Below are 14153 nucleotides of genomic sequence, written 5' to 3'. Positions count from 1 at the left end.
AAAGGGATACAAATTACTTTAATTCTAAAATATGAATTTGGACAGCTACTACTCAAGATGTTCTACTTCACTTTGTGGAGGATGCAGTGCTTTTATTCTCTGTGTTGCTCAGATTTTCCGTGGTATCCTTTCACGTATATTTTCGGTGCTTGCCAGCCTTCTGGTGGTTTTTTCAGTCCAGCTTTTTTCCAGATTTTCTTTAAATCCCTCTCAAACTTCACCTGTAAAAGCACAAGATAAAAGATTCATCAGAGGTTGGAAATTAAATACCAGATTTGATAACTGACACTTTTTTTTTATAAGGTGTGTTAAAGTTCCTTGAACATAACCACAATTGTATTTGCTTAAAAAATATTCCATAAATTATTGAGTAAATGCAAGACTTTTTTCATGATGAGCTGCAGGGTCAGGACAGGATTTGAAATTCTAGCAATGGTCTGGACTGAATTAGATGACCTGAGGCAATAGATATAAACTGACTCAAGAAAACAGAGAGTAAGAGTGAAGAATCAAACTTTCAACTGTTAACCCAGCACAAATGGCAATTAACAGACACCAAATACTTCAGGTTAAATGATGTTGCAAATCCTTCTTCAGCACAAAGATGGACTCAATTAACCAGCCACAACTCTTCTTCAACACTTGAAAAATTTATTACACTGGACAACCAAGATTTAGATTCCTGAACACTTTGGGGTATATTTTATGGTTTTGGGTTACTGATAATGAAAATCACCTTAATTTTTAATGTAGCTTTTTTTTTTAGATATAACCTATTTTCGTGATTTCCTGTCATATTTTAAGTCTGCTTAAAGCATCCAAAACCATGAAGTGCCACACGTCATTGAAAATTTATTTTCTGCATTCACACTTGGACTTCTTCCCTGCCGATCTTCAATCAGTCAGAGATGAACATAGTGGAAGGTTTCACCAGGACATTGCAACCATGGAAATGCAGCATCAGGGCAACTGAATCCATCAACACTGTCCTAATATTGTTGGACACTGACCTGAGAGGCATTAGAGGCCGAAAACAAATAAAAATCAGTGGCAAATATTTTTAGGTCAGTTGATCTAATGTAATGTAATCTAATCTAATGTAATATCTAATGTAATCAGCATTATATGGTTAAATGTTCTAAATTCAGTAAGTTTATTTAATGTTTCTCCAATTTCCTACATAATGCAGCAAATCTGAAATGATCTTTTAACAGCTTGAAGTTGTCTATTGTAATAGATGCTGGAGTATCTATTAACCGTTTGGACTCCGGCCATCTTTCAACTTTCATCATGTATTCTCTGGACTGAATCTATGGGTAAACCTTTACAGTATTGAGTCCTGGAAAACCAAGACACAAGAGTCCAAATGGTTAACTACCACCTCTGTAAAAGAGGTGAAAACATTTGAGTGGTGAGGATGGAGGGGAGGGTGAATATACTACTGTTTGCAATTTTCCCTTAAGTTCTCATTCACCCAGGGGCTTGTACATAAACACTAGGCATTCTAATATTATGGTTTCTTACCTGCCGCCGCCTTCTGCGGATCTCTTTAATTCGTCTACGTAAAAACTTTGTACGTTTTAGTAACTTCTTGTACTTGTGCCTGTTCATCTTTCGCCTGCGAATCTTCAGTATATTTTTACATTCCATTTTGTCTACATTATAGTTCAATGCTGCTCCATCCTCTTCAAAATGTTGGAATTCCTCAACAGGAGGACAATCGTATCGCTGAGAAGTATCCCATAAACCTACAATGGTACCTTGTCCATGGTTTGGGTTTAAACTGGGCACCCAGTATTTAACTGTTAGCCAGCTTTCTGAAGGGCTAATGGACAATCTTCGTGGAATAAAGAGTTCCTCCAGTTCATGATCTAGCACACACCAATGCTGTGGTTTCATTATATTTTGTTGTGGTGGTGTGTAACTATTTCTGGATAATGCTCTACATTGCTGAAGAACAGAGCCAAAAAGAAATTGTATTCCTGAAAATGAAAGAATGAAGCCTGCATTAAATCCAAAAATTATATCAACCCAGAGTCTTTTCCAATAGCAATTGTAGCCCTTTCAAGTCTTAGTATTAATACTTAGAGAAATTCAGACAATATAAAAGGAAAGATTCTTTGAGGAATTCTCCATTGCACATCCTTGTGAGGTTAACCAAAGTGTTTTTGTTTCTTTTATTCATCTTCCAGTGTTGCCTTTGTCCTTTTTGGTAAGAAAAAAGAATGATGTTTTTAATGTTTAATTATCACGTTATACTTAACATAATGAGAAGAGTTCTTCTGCACGCAGATTAGCAGGTTATTTCTGACATTCACGCAGCTGTGCAAATAGCACGATTTACAGAGTATGGGATGTTGAAAAGATAAATGTTGGTAATGTAGAAAGTGTTAAGAGTGCAGGGACTGCAGAGTGGAATGGTTGTCTGCTATGAGAAGGAAAGATTTTTATTTTTTTAATTTAGAGGTACAGCCCTTGCCAAATACACCCATGAGACCAATTAACATACTAAGCCTGTACATGTTTGGAACATGACAGGAACCTGGAGGAAACCCACACAGAACATACAAACTTTTTACAGACAGCCAGATTTGAATTCGGGTCACTGGCGCTATAACAGAGTTGTGCTAACCATGCTGCCTGTACCTGCTGGGAGTTCGCAGGATTTTGCCATGCTTCACTGGAGCTAGCTTGATGAAAAGAAAAGAAAAACCCAGAAAATAAAATTAAACCAGAGGCTAGCCATTTGAAAAGGGGAAATAATCTAGCAACCTCAGTGCCTGGTTTAACAGAATGGCCTCTACTGTAAATAACTTGCCACAATTCGTACTGTCAGTTTATTTCCCATGTTTGAATTCATTAAAATTTAATAATAATGCATTTTTTGTGCTAAATCTTTTTCAACGGCAAGTCAAGTCAAATTTATTGTCATCTAATTGCACAAGTACAACCCGATGAAACAGTATTCTCTGGTCCCCAATGCAAAACACACGCATAGACAAATAATTCAAATTGTGGACTCGTATTCATATTTATATAAATAAATAGTTTTGTGAAGATGAGCGTTTTGGACGTTTAGACTAAGTAGTTCCTCTGATCCTCATTGACACCCTGTTTTTTCATTTAAATGAACTGCCATGATTAACTCAAGGAAGAAACGGTCTTTCAAGGTATCCATAGCCACTGGAATTTTCCAGTGATTCAGTTACTGCACTTTGTTGATTGAGAGATTAATCATCTACATTGACGTAGTTAAATATTTGTGCATCTTTCCATAACAAACATTTTCCAAAGTACCATTTTGAGAGTTGCAGGGTTCAATGACTTGGAGTTGAAATAAAGTCATATGATTTTAAAAAGAGAAGTATGTTACTAACTGATTAAACCATTAGAGGAAGATCCTTTAAAAAAGGTTGGAATTCTAAAAAACAGATTTGGAGACATGTAACAAAAACTGAAAATGCTGTGAATGCTCAGAAGGTTAGGCAGTATTTGTGGAAAGAGAAGCAGTGTTAATGTTTCAGGTTAAAGACCCATTCTCAAAAAATGTATGTTAAATTCAAGCACTTGTGTTCATTCTGCCACAGGTGACCAACTCCAGCTTCTACCTATGTTATTTAAACCTGGCTTTTAGGTGAATGATACTAACCCAAAATTACATTAACTTTAAAAGAAAAATACCAAAGATAAAACAGCTCAACTGTTAAAACATCAAGCAAGGACACATAATAACAAGTCTACACTGATAATTGATAGATAGCTCATATTAACAACACTGGAAAATGTCTTGCACCCTACTTGAGGTAAAGAATAGTGCTAGAGGTGGCAATCACAATAGAGGAATTGAGAAGGCATAAAATCACAAAGCAAGAGGGCCACTTGGCTTGTCATTCCACTACTTCTACATTGGAAGAGTTATTCAATTAATTCCAGGGCCTTGGCCTTGCTTCTATTTTTTCCCCATTTCAATTGTTTCTCCTAATATACTATCTCTGTCCTTTCAGTGTCTCTCAGATCACAATAACATGGTGCATTAAAATGTGTTCTTTATCCTCTCCTTTCTCTTGCACATTACTTCAATAAACATACACAAATCGTCCTCCCTTACTATGACATTTTTTGAAAGGTTCATGGTTTTCAGAAGTTTCTACACCTAATAATGCTTCAATTTCTGCAATCTCCAGTGCTCTGGCATCATCTGCATCTAAGTCTGATTGAAAGACTGTGGACAGAGATCCTGAAGTTTACATCCAGAAATTTCAACCGTAATTAGGACCCTGTGAATTTTCCATTTTGAGGCCTGACATTTAAACATCCTTATTTTCACCTTTCCAGCCATCACTCTGGTTGATACTTAATTATCTTTACTGCTACCCTGTCAGAATCTTTTTAGTGAAGGCGCTAAGTCATGCCTTCTGATCTCTATTTTGACCCTAGCGGGTCATTGGTGTCTCGAGGAACCCACATAGGCTGCGGATTGCTGTAGACTGGCTGAAGGGGTACCAGGTATCGGAACCAAGATGCGAGAGGGTGCCGGTGGCTTCCTGATCATGTCAGAGGTTTGGATCTGGAGCTCGACTGCCACTGCTTTGGACTGAAGGCTGTGCAGCTGTGGGAGTACTGGAGCCAATTCCTGGACTCCCAGTGACTTGGGGAGGGGGTGGGGGGGGCGGCTCTCTTTTGCTTCTCTTTCTCCAACTGTAAGGAGCGCTTGGGAATATCACATTTTCTGTTTTATAGCATGGCAATCATCTTGAATCAAGTGCAATTGCCCGACTGCACTATTACCACTTATGTTTATGAAAACAAATGGGTTGTTTTTATATTTGAAAGAGCTGTTCAATTAATTCTTCTCCTTTGACCCCAATATGTATTTTTCATGTAAAGCCAACCTATTCTCATCAGGTCAATTCTCTTTCTCAGACTATAATTGTATTTTATTCAGCTTCCTTCCACTAAATTGTGATCTTGATATTTCATACCCTTCTTTTTCCCTTCTGTTTTAGTCCCAACTTGGAATGCCTTTTCCTGCCCTCCATGACACGCTTCAACTCCCTACCTGAAACACCCACACACTGGTGACTAGTTTTCAGTCACCAGGGTTATACATCTTTTCCACTCACTTTAAGTCAGCCTGAATACGCTGTTTGACCTGATCATTGAGTACGCTGTTTGACCTGTTTGTTGAATACACTGTTTGACCTGCTGAGATTCTACAGTACTGTGCTTTTGCATCTTTTACTTGACTTTATTTTGCCCTTTTTCTAAAACAGCTGGGGCGATTAGTGCAGCTAATTTAAGTGGAGATAGCAACATTCTGAACAGAGAACATTGATTTGAAACATTTCCCTCTATAATTCCTGCCAGGATTGTTGAACATTTTCTGTCTTCATTTTAGATTTCCAACAGCTCTATTTTTAGATGTGTTTTTTGTTACACCATGATCTCAATGTGGCTATTGTGCATTTTGAAATATCTCATTGCGTGAAGCTTGAGTTTACCTGGAATCCTTTGAGATTTCACAAGTTGCAAAGACAACCTTGACAGAATCATTATGGTCATTCATTCAGAAGCTGATAGTTAGAATCTTCAGTTCAACCTAAAAAAAAATGTATTTATAATTTCAACACAACTCCAAATCCAACAGGTAGAGTCAGGTGTAAAAGGGTGATGAGGCAAGGGAGGGAGGGAAGAGTTACCAAGGTTGTTACGGAGTCAGCTTAAGATCTCGTTAACCACATTAAATAGGGAAGCAGGTGGAGACAGCCAGTTTTGGATAACTAAGGAAATAAAGACGGCATCAAACTATAAGCTTGTGTCTAGGAGATTGGAAAAATGTTAAAAAGCAACAAAGAAAAACGAAGCGAGCAATAAAGAAAGGGAAGGTAGACTATATAAAAAAAGATTAGCACAAAATATAAAAACAGGTAGCAAAAATTTTTATAATTATATAAAGCACAAAAGGGTGGCAGAATGAAGGTTGGCCTGTTGGAAGATGAGAAGGGGGAATTGATAGTGGGTCATGAGGTTTCGAATGACGATTTTGTGTTGGTCTTCATGGTGGAAAACACATCTGTCATGCCAAAGACAGATGTTATGGATGTGATGGGAGGCAAGGTACTGAATGTAATAATTATCACTGAAGAGGTGGTACTGAGAAAACTTGAGGGTCTAAAGATAGATAGGTCCCTGGTCCTGATGCAATGCATCCCAGGGTACTGAAATAAATTACAGTAGAATCTTTGGTGATAATTTATCAAAATTCTCTGTACTCTGGGCAGGTCCTGGCGATGGAAGATGACAAATGTCACACCACTATTCAAAAAAAATGTAAGCAAAAGGCAAGGCTCTATAGTCCAGTTGGTTTAACATCTGTAGTTGGGAACATGCTTGAAGCTGTCATTAAAGAAGAAACAGTGAGATATGGAGTGAAATGGATCCATCAGGCAGTCTCAGCATGGATTCACCAAAGGCACATCCTGTTTGAGAAACTTACTGGAGAGTTCTTTCAGAATATAACAAGTGCGGTAGACAGAGGGGAGCAGATGGACACTGTTTATCTAGATTTTCAGAAGGTATTCCGTAAGATGCCACATAGAAGACACAAGATAAAGATGCATAGAGTGAGAGATGATGTAGAGGTATGGACAGAGGATTGGCTAACCAATAAAAAGCAAACAGGGTGTTTTTCTGGTTGGTAATCAGAAGTGAGCAGGGGTAAGTGCTGGGGCTGTAACGGTTCATGATATACCTTAATGATCTGAAGAGGGGACAGAGTTTAGTGTATTGAAGTGACACTAAATTGAGTGGAAAAGCAAATTGTGCAGAAGGATATGGAGTCTGCAGAGATAGAAAGGTTAAGTGAGTGGGCAAGGTCTGGCAGATGGACTACAATGTTGGTAAATGTGAAGTTATCCATTTTGGAAGGAAAAATGGAAGATCAGAGTATTATTTAAATAGAAAGCGATTGCAGCATGCTGCCATGCAGGACTTGAGAGGATTTGTGCATGAATTGCAAAAGGTTGGTTTGCAGGGACAGCAGGCCATCAAGAAGGCAAATGGAATGATGACCTTCTTTGGTAGAGGGATTGAATTTAGGAGCAGGGAGGTAGTACGAGGTACTGGTGAGGCCACATCTGGAGTATTGCATACAATTTTAGTCTCCATACTTGAGGAAGGATGTACTGGCTTTGAAGACAGTGCAGAGGTTCACCAGGTTGATTCCAGAGATGAGGGTTTAGCCTATGAGGAGCGATTGAGTCGTCTGGAACTGTACTCGCTAGAATTTAGAAGAATGAGAGATCTTATAGAAACATTATGAAAGGCAGGTTGCTTCCATTGATGGGGGAGACTACAACTAAAAAAAGCCTCAAGATTCAGGGTAATAGATGCTGGACAGAGATGAGGAGTAAATTGGGGAATTAAGGGATATGGGGAAAAGGCAGGTAAGTGGAGATGAGCCCAATCATCACATCAGCCAGGATCACACTGAATGGCAGACCAGACTCGATTGGGCTTGATGGCCGACTCCTGCTCCTATTTTTATCTAGTGCCTACTCTTGTTTTTATTTTCTTGTGAGAGCAAAGATGGATGGTGGGTTAGGGAGATGCAAGGAAGACAGAGAGACAATTTCAAATGCAGGAATTATGGCGCTGTCTCAATGCTGTTGACTGCAGTCTACTCTCCTTAATTGCTGAGGCTACTCCATTAGAAGAGAAACAATATTGACCACCATTCATGCCCTTCTTTGATCTTATTATAACCTTGACTCTATCAACTAAGAATGACTGCACATCCTTCTCAATTTGTCTGTCCACAGCAATGAATCTTCATCTCCACAAAATCTCCATCTCCACTAAATGTCCAATCTCCTTGCAGACTGATATCAACCAACAATTCCTAAATTCATTTTTGCCAATGTGCCTCTAACAAACTTCCCATAATTTGTACGGCAAATGGAAACCATTCAAGCTGCATTGCCTGCCTCTCAACTTCAGACAATGCTTCTGTTTTGCCTGTTCAGAACCTGACAGTCATTCACTGAAGTGCTAGAGAAAAGGCTTCACAGTCAGTATCCATTAAACTTAAATTCTCCAACAACCGGTTTTCTCCACCCCACCCCAAACAACCCCACCTTCCAACAGCATGACTTGGAAAATTGCAGCTACCCATGAATGCAAGCAACAATAAATGAAGAAATTCTTCATCACCTTCAGAACACCAGTGCATCTTGTGGAACTGAACAAGAAATGTGAGTAGAAGTAGGCCATCTGGCTTATTGAGAGCCTGCTCCACCTACCCATCTGATCCCCATAAGCCTTAGCTCACCCACTATCACTGGACAACATTTTTCCCCCAAAAAGGCTTGCTTTCTGGAAAAAAAAAGGGAATTATGATAGTCAATTTCAAGTTGAACACAAAGATTTGCTGTATCACGTAGGAAGTTGGATATAACTTTTATGGTTAGCACGTAATGATGCTGAAACATTGTGTTAGTTCACTGACCTAAAAATGTTTTGCCACTGATTTTCATTTGTAGAATGCATAAATGAATTTTTAATAACATGTTCCACTATATGGTTTTGTATGCTTGATGTGGATTTAAAATATGACAGGAAATCACACAAATAAGTTACATCTAGGAAAGTTTTAAGGTGATTTTTCATGATCCATAAAATACACCCACCCAAAAGTGTTCAGAAAACAAAATCTTTGTTGTCTGTGTTTTAAATACATTTGATGAGACTGTCCCTACTATTTTGATGGGCATGAGTCTACTGTTAATTGGGAAAGGAATGACCGAATATCTGACCTCTAACCTGGCACAAAGGTATTGCCCTAATTGCCAGCATTGAGCCCTGCATTTTTATTTGCTTCTTCAACACTGAGTACCTGGTATGAAGCATGGTGCCAACACTGTCCCTGCAAAATCTTCTGGTAGAATAAGACAAATGCACAATAATGTAATCTACAAGCCAACATTCCTAGAGTTGAGGTCCTAATCACTCAATTTAAATTTATTGTCAGAGTACATACGCGACATCACATTACTGAGATTCTCTTTCCTGCGGGCGAGACAGAATTACCACTTATTGGTAGTGCAAAACTGTACGTAACGTACACAAATAAAGAAATGCAAACAAGCTGTGGAAACCAGAGAGGAAAAACATCAATGAAGTCCAAAAGTTTAAATTAGTTTGTTATTGAGGAGTCTGATGGTGGAAGGGTAGCAGCTGTTCCTGAACCTGGTGGGGCGAGTCTTGTGGCTCCTGAACCTCCTTCCTGATTGCAGCAGGGCCATGTCATACCAATATTCCAATACATAAACTGTATGCCGATCCAGGTACAAGATCTCGTCCCAAAACATTGATAACCCCTCCCCCCCACCCCCATTCCCCCCCCCCCCCACCCCCACTGGGGTCTTGGCCGAGAAAGTGAAGAGCGGAAGATTTAAGGACGGAACCCCCCTGGTCAACCACCTCCTCCCCTCTGTGGTCTCACCCTGGAGGGTGAATAAGGATGGATTGTGGGTGGGGGTGTTGGGGGGGGGGGGGGGGGTCGCGTTTCAACCGCTTATAACCCATACTCCATGCAAGATGGGAGCAATGCGAGCCTCCGACTTACCCAGCCAGGACTTCCGGTCACGACGCTCAAACGTTTCCCCCAGCCGCGAGTCCGACACGAAGGTTCCGGGGAACAGGCGGTGCCAAGTTCCCATGTGGCTGCTGACACCGTCGTCTTGGTCCAGGCGGTGCAGCCACATCAACAGGGGAGTTTGGACTGGCGTCCAGGGACAACCTTATGAACGCCACTTACCCTCATTTTGCTTGCAATTGCCGGAAGTGATTGACACTGTGGGAGATTGCAGCATTTAAACATCTTAAATTGATGGTGCATTATCTTTCAAGGTTCATTTTTCCAAAGGTGGTGGGGGGGGGGGGTTCCCCATACAATCATAACAAATTCAACCCTTCATCCTAAACTCAAATAGGTGCAGTCAACCCAATATTCAAGTGATTCACTCCAAGGGAAACCTGACAGTTTGTTCAATCACACCCTTCTGTCACATTATTGGAAATCCTTTGAACATGTACCCAGTAAGTGGATGGGGGGGGGGGGGGGAGGAGAGAGACAGTGGATGTGGAAAACTTAGATGGATTTATTGAGTGCAACTGGAGCGTCAGAGGCTTTTGATGGGATGTGCACAGGAGTGTTATTGAACGGCAGTGCAGTGAACTGGGATTCAAAACCTCATAGCACCCAGTGATAAATCAGATTTTTAAGAAATATTTTAAGAGTGATATTTATTGACATATGTATTTAGTAAAGTGGTTAAACAAATTTATTCAAGTTTTCAGTAGATTTAGAATTGATTTCAGTTTGATTATCAGATTCAAGAATGAGAGCAAAGGAGATTGCCACATTTAACTTTATTCAATCAGTAAAAATAACTCATTAGCTGATTAGTTACAAACAATTATTTTCACACAAAGTACATATATGTGCCCTCTGACTGCAGTTCATATTTATTGTTGACTATTTTCCGATTACTCAAATTCTGAATCACCATCAAGCAATACAGTCATTTTTCTGTAGTCAGGAATATTCAAATTTCCATACAGGCCTCTTCTCAGATTCCAGAGACTACTCAAATTACTGTTCAAAATTACAAATCTCAGAAAACTCTGGTTTAAACAATTCACCACAGAAAATTGACAGCATTCAGAAATCAGTAGTTACTGCCAGCTCTTCTTCAGAACAAGACTTGTACTTCACAACCACCTCAACATTCCTGTGATTCATAGTAAATGTCTTGGATCTCCTTCAGTGCAACTTAAATTCAAATTTAGATGATAGTGATTTATAAGCATTAAGGCAGAAGTAATGAGACGAAAAGTAAATGTAATACTTTTCACCCCCCAGATTACTGCATTATTTACAGTGAAATGTTTGTAACAAAAATCACGCTACATTATTACCATGAATTACAGACTTTAATCATACAATATTAAATTCTGAATGCAGAGACTTTTATTGCAATTAATAGAAAATTATTTAAAAGCTATTTCATTTAGTCTTTTATTCTGACCTCCAACAAAATAGATCTGACAATTCAGCCACACAGCGCTTCGAAAGGACAATGGACAGAAGGAGTACTTTCCAAATAATTATCTGGCAATAAATCTCTGACAGTGGTTTAACAGCTGAAAAAATGTTTTCAAGAACTTTCAGTGTACATCACACTAAAAATGTTTACTGGAGCACTAACAATTTTTTGATTGTCTATCCCATATATGGGTATCTCCATGCGGTCAATGGAACATGCGTCTCCTTTACAGATTGAGGTGATGTCCAACGAAGGATGTAGTGAGGTCCTCCAGCCTTGTCATTAGTTCCTTAAGAAAGGAAACAATTTAATAACATATTTATCACAATTGTAGCTTAAAATATTAATACTTGTTTCTCTTGAGATCCCACAATGACAGTTGTCTGTGATAGTATAGTTTACATTTAATATTTGATTTGAAGAGTTTAAGCACAACATTTTATCTACATCTCTAATAGTATAATGAGATGTACAGTAAAGCCCCTGGTATCCGGCATGTATAGAGATTGGTAGATCATTGGGTGTATTTACGGCAGAGACTGATAGGTATCTGAATAGTCAGGGTATCAAAGGTTATAAGGAGAAGGCAAGGGAGTGGGGCTGAGTGGGAGAGTGGATAAGCTCAGGATGGAATGGTGGACCAGACTCGAAGGGCCAAATGCCTAGTTCTGCTCCTATATCATCTAGTTTTATGGTCGATATTGGTCTCAATGGTTCTGCTGTTCCTGTTTAACTGATTTAAAGAAAGTATATGGTCTATTTTACATAGCATCAAAAGGGCAATACGAAAGTTCACATTTGTACATTACACCAGTTAGGAAAACATGCTTCCAGAATGTAGCTATCACCTCAAATTTAACTTCAGCCACTATACAATGTTGATTGATGAGAGTATCCATACACAGTCAGATAATCTTAGAGGATCAGTGCCAAAAGTTCAATGTGACAGAAAATTCACACTATTTTAAAATCAAAGGTGGAAATAGATATGAAATTGAAATAAATCTGGATTTAAAAAATATGGGCTCTAAAAAAATAACAGAAAATATTAGCCACATTGACTATTCCAAACTTGGTTCTCTTACCAGAGATACGAGCTCCTCCAAATGGTTGCTGAGCAACAACTGAGCCAGTTGACTTGTCGTTGATATAAAAGTTTCCAGCAGAGAATCGCAGAACTTTGCAGGCTTCAGCTACAACATCTCTGAAATAAAATGCAAATCAAATTTAGTTATTTTAATTTTGGGCAGGCATGAACTAATTGAAATTGATATCGGTAAATGTGATAAGTGGAGGAAGTACAATGGACAGTTTGGTTACGATAGTCCGGAGGCCTGTTCATGTGTCATACAATGGTAAGACTGAATTATAGACCAGATTGTAGCTAGACTCGAATGTAGTCTAGAATCTGGGATCTCCTGACACACTGTCTTGCCAGAGATATTTTATTACATTTCACTGTACAAGTCCGAAGAACCAGACTGCTTGGGGATTAGGTTGGTCTGGATTTTTGGATTTTCTGGATTCCTCGAGCAGTACTTTTAAAATTCAAATACAAGGAGGAATAAAGAAGAGACGAACAGGTAAATTTTGATAGTTTATTCATTAGCAAATACAGCACACTTTATCAAAACAAGCAGTTTTAAAGTAAACAGGCATGGCGCATCTGTGGCACTCACGCATGCATACACTCACTCACACAAGCCTGCTAAATTTAAGTTTTAAGAGTTCTCGATAAGTCCAGAATCTCAGTGGTCCAGATTTCTGGAACCCGGATTTTTGGACTTCTACTGCATGTATTTATAGAAAATATTCCTGAGTTTTAGCATTGATGTACTTTTATTTGGAATTAATTACAACCTTTTGCAGCACTGAAAAAGGATTCAATGTGCTGGGAAGCATTAAAAAAAAAGATCTAGTTGGTTAACACAAAGAATTCGGCAACAAATTTAAACAGCACATTCAACTTAGCAAACTAGCCCAAGGAACTAGCCCAAGATCTAATGTCTCAAATGTGACTGATGAATTTCAAAATAGTTTTAAGTTTATAAATGAGAGCATTTGCAATGACTTTAAATGCTACATTCTTAAATAATGCAGAATAGAAAGTCAACTTGAAGCCATTGATCAAACTTTCAGCATTGTACAGAACAACTTTGTTTATCTGAAATTGGATTCTCCAAAATCTTTTTAAAATTACAGATAAATGAAGATATCCAAAACAAATCAAAAATCCTCATTTATCTGAAATTTTTTCAGTGTCGAACTGACCCCATAGGTTGAAAAAAAATTCACTTGAAATTAGAATGATGATTGTCCTCGTTTCAGGTAACTCCCTCCCCTCTCCTTCCATTTCCACTTTATCTTCCCCTATTGACTTTTCTCTCCAACTCTCCATCTCAAACTGCGCGCCACTGTCTCCCAGCTGCAAGCAGTTGGATGAATCCCTTGTCCCCGTATCATCAAGGAGAGTGGCCTTCCAAGCAGGAGTGGGACTGCAGACTCAGTGGCGTTCCCTCCCCTTCCTCCTTGGCACATCAGATGCTGACTCCGAACCCTCCCCTCAGCCTACTACCGCACGTGAACACCAGACAATAACAGGAGCCCGTCGACTCACCAGTGAGTGTTCTACCGGCCTGAGAAGCCTCTCCAGGATCCAGTGGCAGCGGTGGGTTCGTGTCGGGGATCGGCAGAGAGCATTATTTTGGTGAGAATTAAACATTATTTCAATGCCTAAAAAGACTTCCCTTGTTGTTTGTTGTTGTTTAATCACTAACACAAGTGATTTGCTGTTGCTACTGGGCCATTTTTAAAAAATGACCAGTTCTCCGAAAAAACATTTATCCGACATAGGCCAGGTGACGACCATTTCAGATAATCGGGGTTGTACTGTATATGGTTATTGAACTCACAAACTCACCTATCTTGTGCAAAAACTGCACCTGTGAGACCATAAGGGGTGCTTGTGTCAATCAAGTGAAGAATTTCCTGGTATTTGTCATCTGGATAAACATACACCGTCACAATTGGTCCAAAGATTTCCTG

At 39.1% G+C, this 14153-nt stretch overlaps 2 protein-coding genes across 6 annotated transcripts in view; both read right to left on the bottom strand.

Annotated features, from left to right (window-relative positions):
* aurkaip1 (aurora kinase A interacting protein 1) lies at positions 1-9722 on the bottom strand. Of its 4 annotated transcripts, none has more exons than XM_069918749.1 (4): positions 9626-9722; positions 5502-5599; positions 1525-1982; positions 1-221 (listed from the first exon to the last, which is right to left on the bottom strand). In XM_069918749.1, exons 2-4 carry the CDS (start codon positions 5560-5562, stop codon positions 93-95), a joined length of 648 nt encoding a protein of 215 aa, XP_069774850.1. In that variant the 5' UTR covers positions 5563-5599; positions 9626-9722; the 3' UTR covers positions 1-92. The 4 variants fall into 4 exon arrangements, with proteins under 4 accessions (XP_069774850.1, XP_069774853.1, XP_069774851.1 ...); XM_069918752.1 differs by lacking the exon at positions 9626-9722 and adding an exon at positions 9588-9606; XM_069918750.1 differs by lacking the exon at positions 9626-9722 and adding an exon at positions 9247-9330.
* A 692-nt stretch (positions 9723-10414) lies between these two features.
* Positions 10415-14153, bottom strand: part of aldh4a1 (aldehyde dehydrogenase 4 family, member A1) — a 44871-nt gene continuing 41132 nt past the window's right edge. For both annotated transcript variants that reach the window (XM_069918747.1, XM_069918748.1), the window contains exons 13-15: positions 14029-14150; positions 12194-12312; positions 10415-11397 (exon numbers count right to left, since the gene is read on the bottom strand). In XM_069918747.1, coding sequence (XP_069774848.1) covers positions 11285-11397; positions 12194-12312; positions 14029-14150 — 354 coding nt within the window. In that variant the 3' untranslated portion in view covers positions 10415-11284. The remainder of the gene's footprint in view (positions 11398-12193; positions 12313-14028; positions 14151-14153) is intronic.

The sequence above is a fragment of the Narcine bancroftii genome, chromosome 2 (genome assembly GCF_036971445.1).
Source record: "Narcine bancroftii isolate sNarBan1 chromosome 2, sNarBan1.hap1, whole genome shotgun sequence".
In the NCBI taxonomy this organism is placed as follows: domain Eukaryota; kingdom Metazoa; phylum Chordata; class Chondrichthyes; order Torpediniformes; family Narcinidae; genus Narcine; species Narcine bancroftii.
This window is presented reverse-complemented; position numbering and strand designations above follow the sequence as displayed.

Bases quoted from the DNA above. Each gene is read 5' to 3' on its own strand.
- aurkaip1 (XM_069918749.1), bottom strand. From the start codon at position 5,562: ATGACCATAATGATTCTGTCAAGGTTGTCTTTGCAACTTGTGAAATCT. The intron at 1,983-5,501 runs GTAAACTCAAGC...TTTCATTTTCAG, and splicing joins GAAATCTCAAAGGATTCCAG to GAATACAATTTCTTTTTGGC. The intron at 222-1,524 runs GTAAGAAACCAT...GTGCTTTTACAG, and splicing joins TCCGCAGAAGGCGGCGGCAG to GTGAAGTTTGAGAGGGATTT.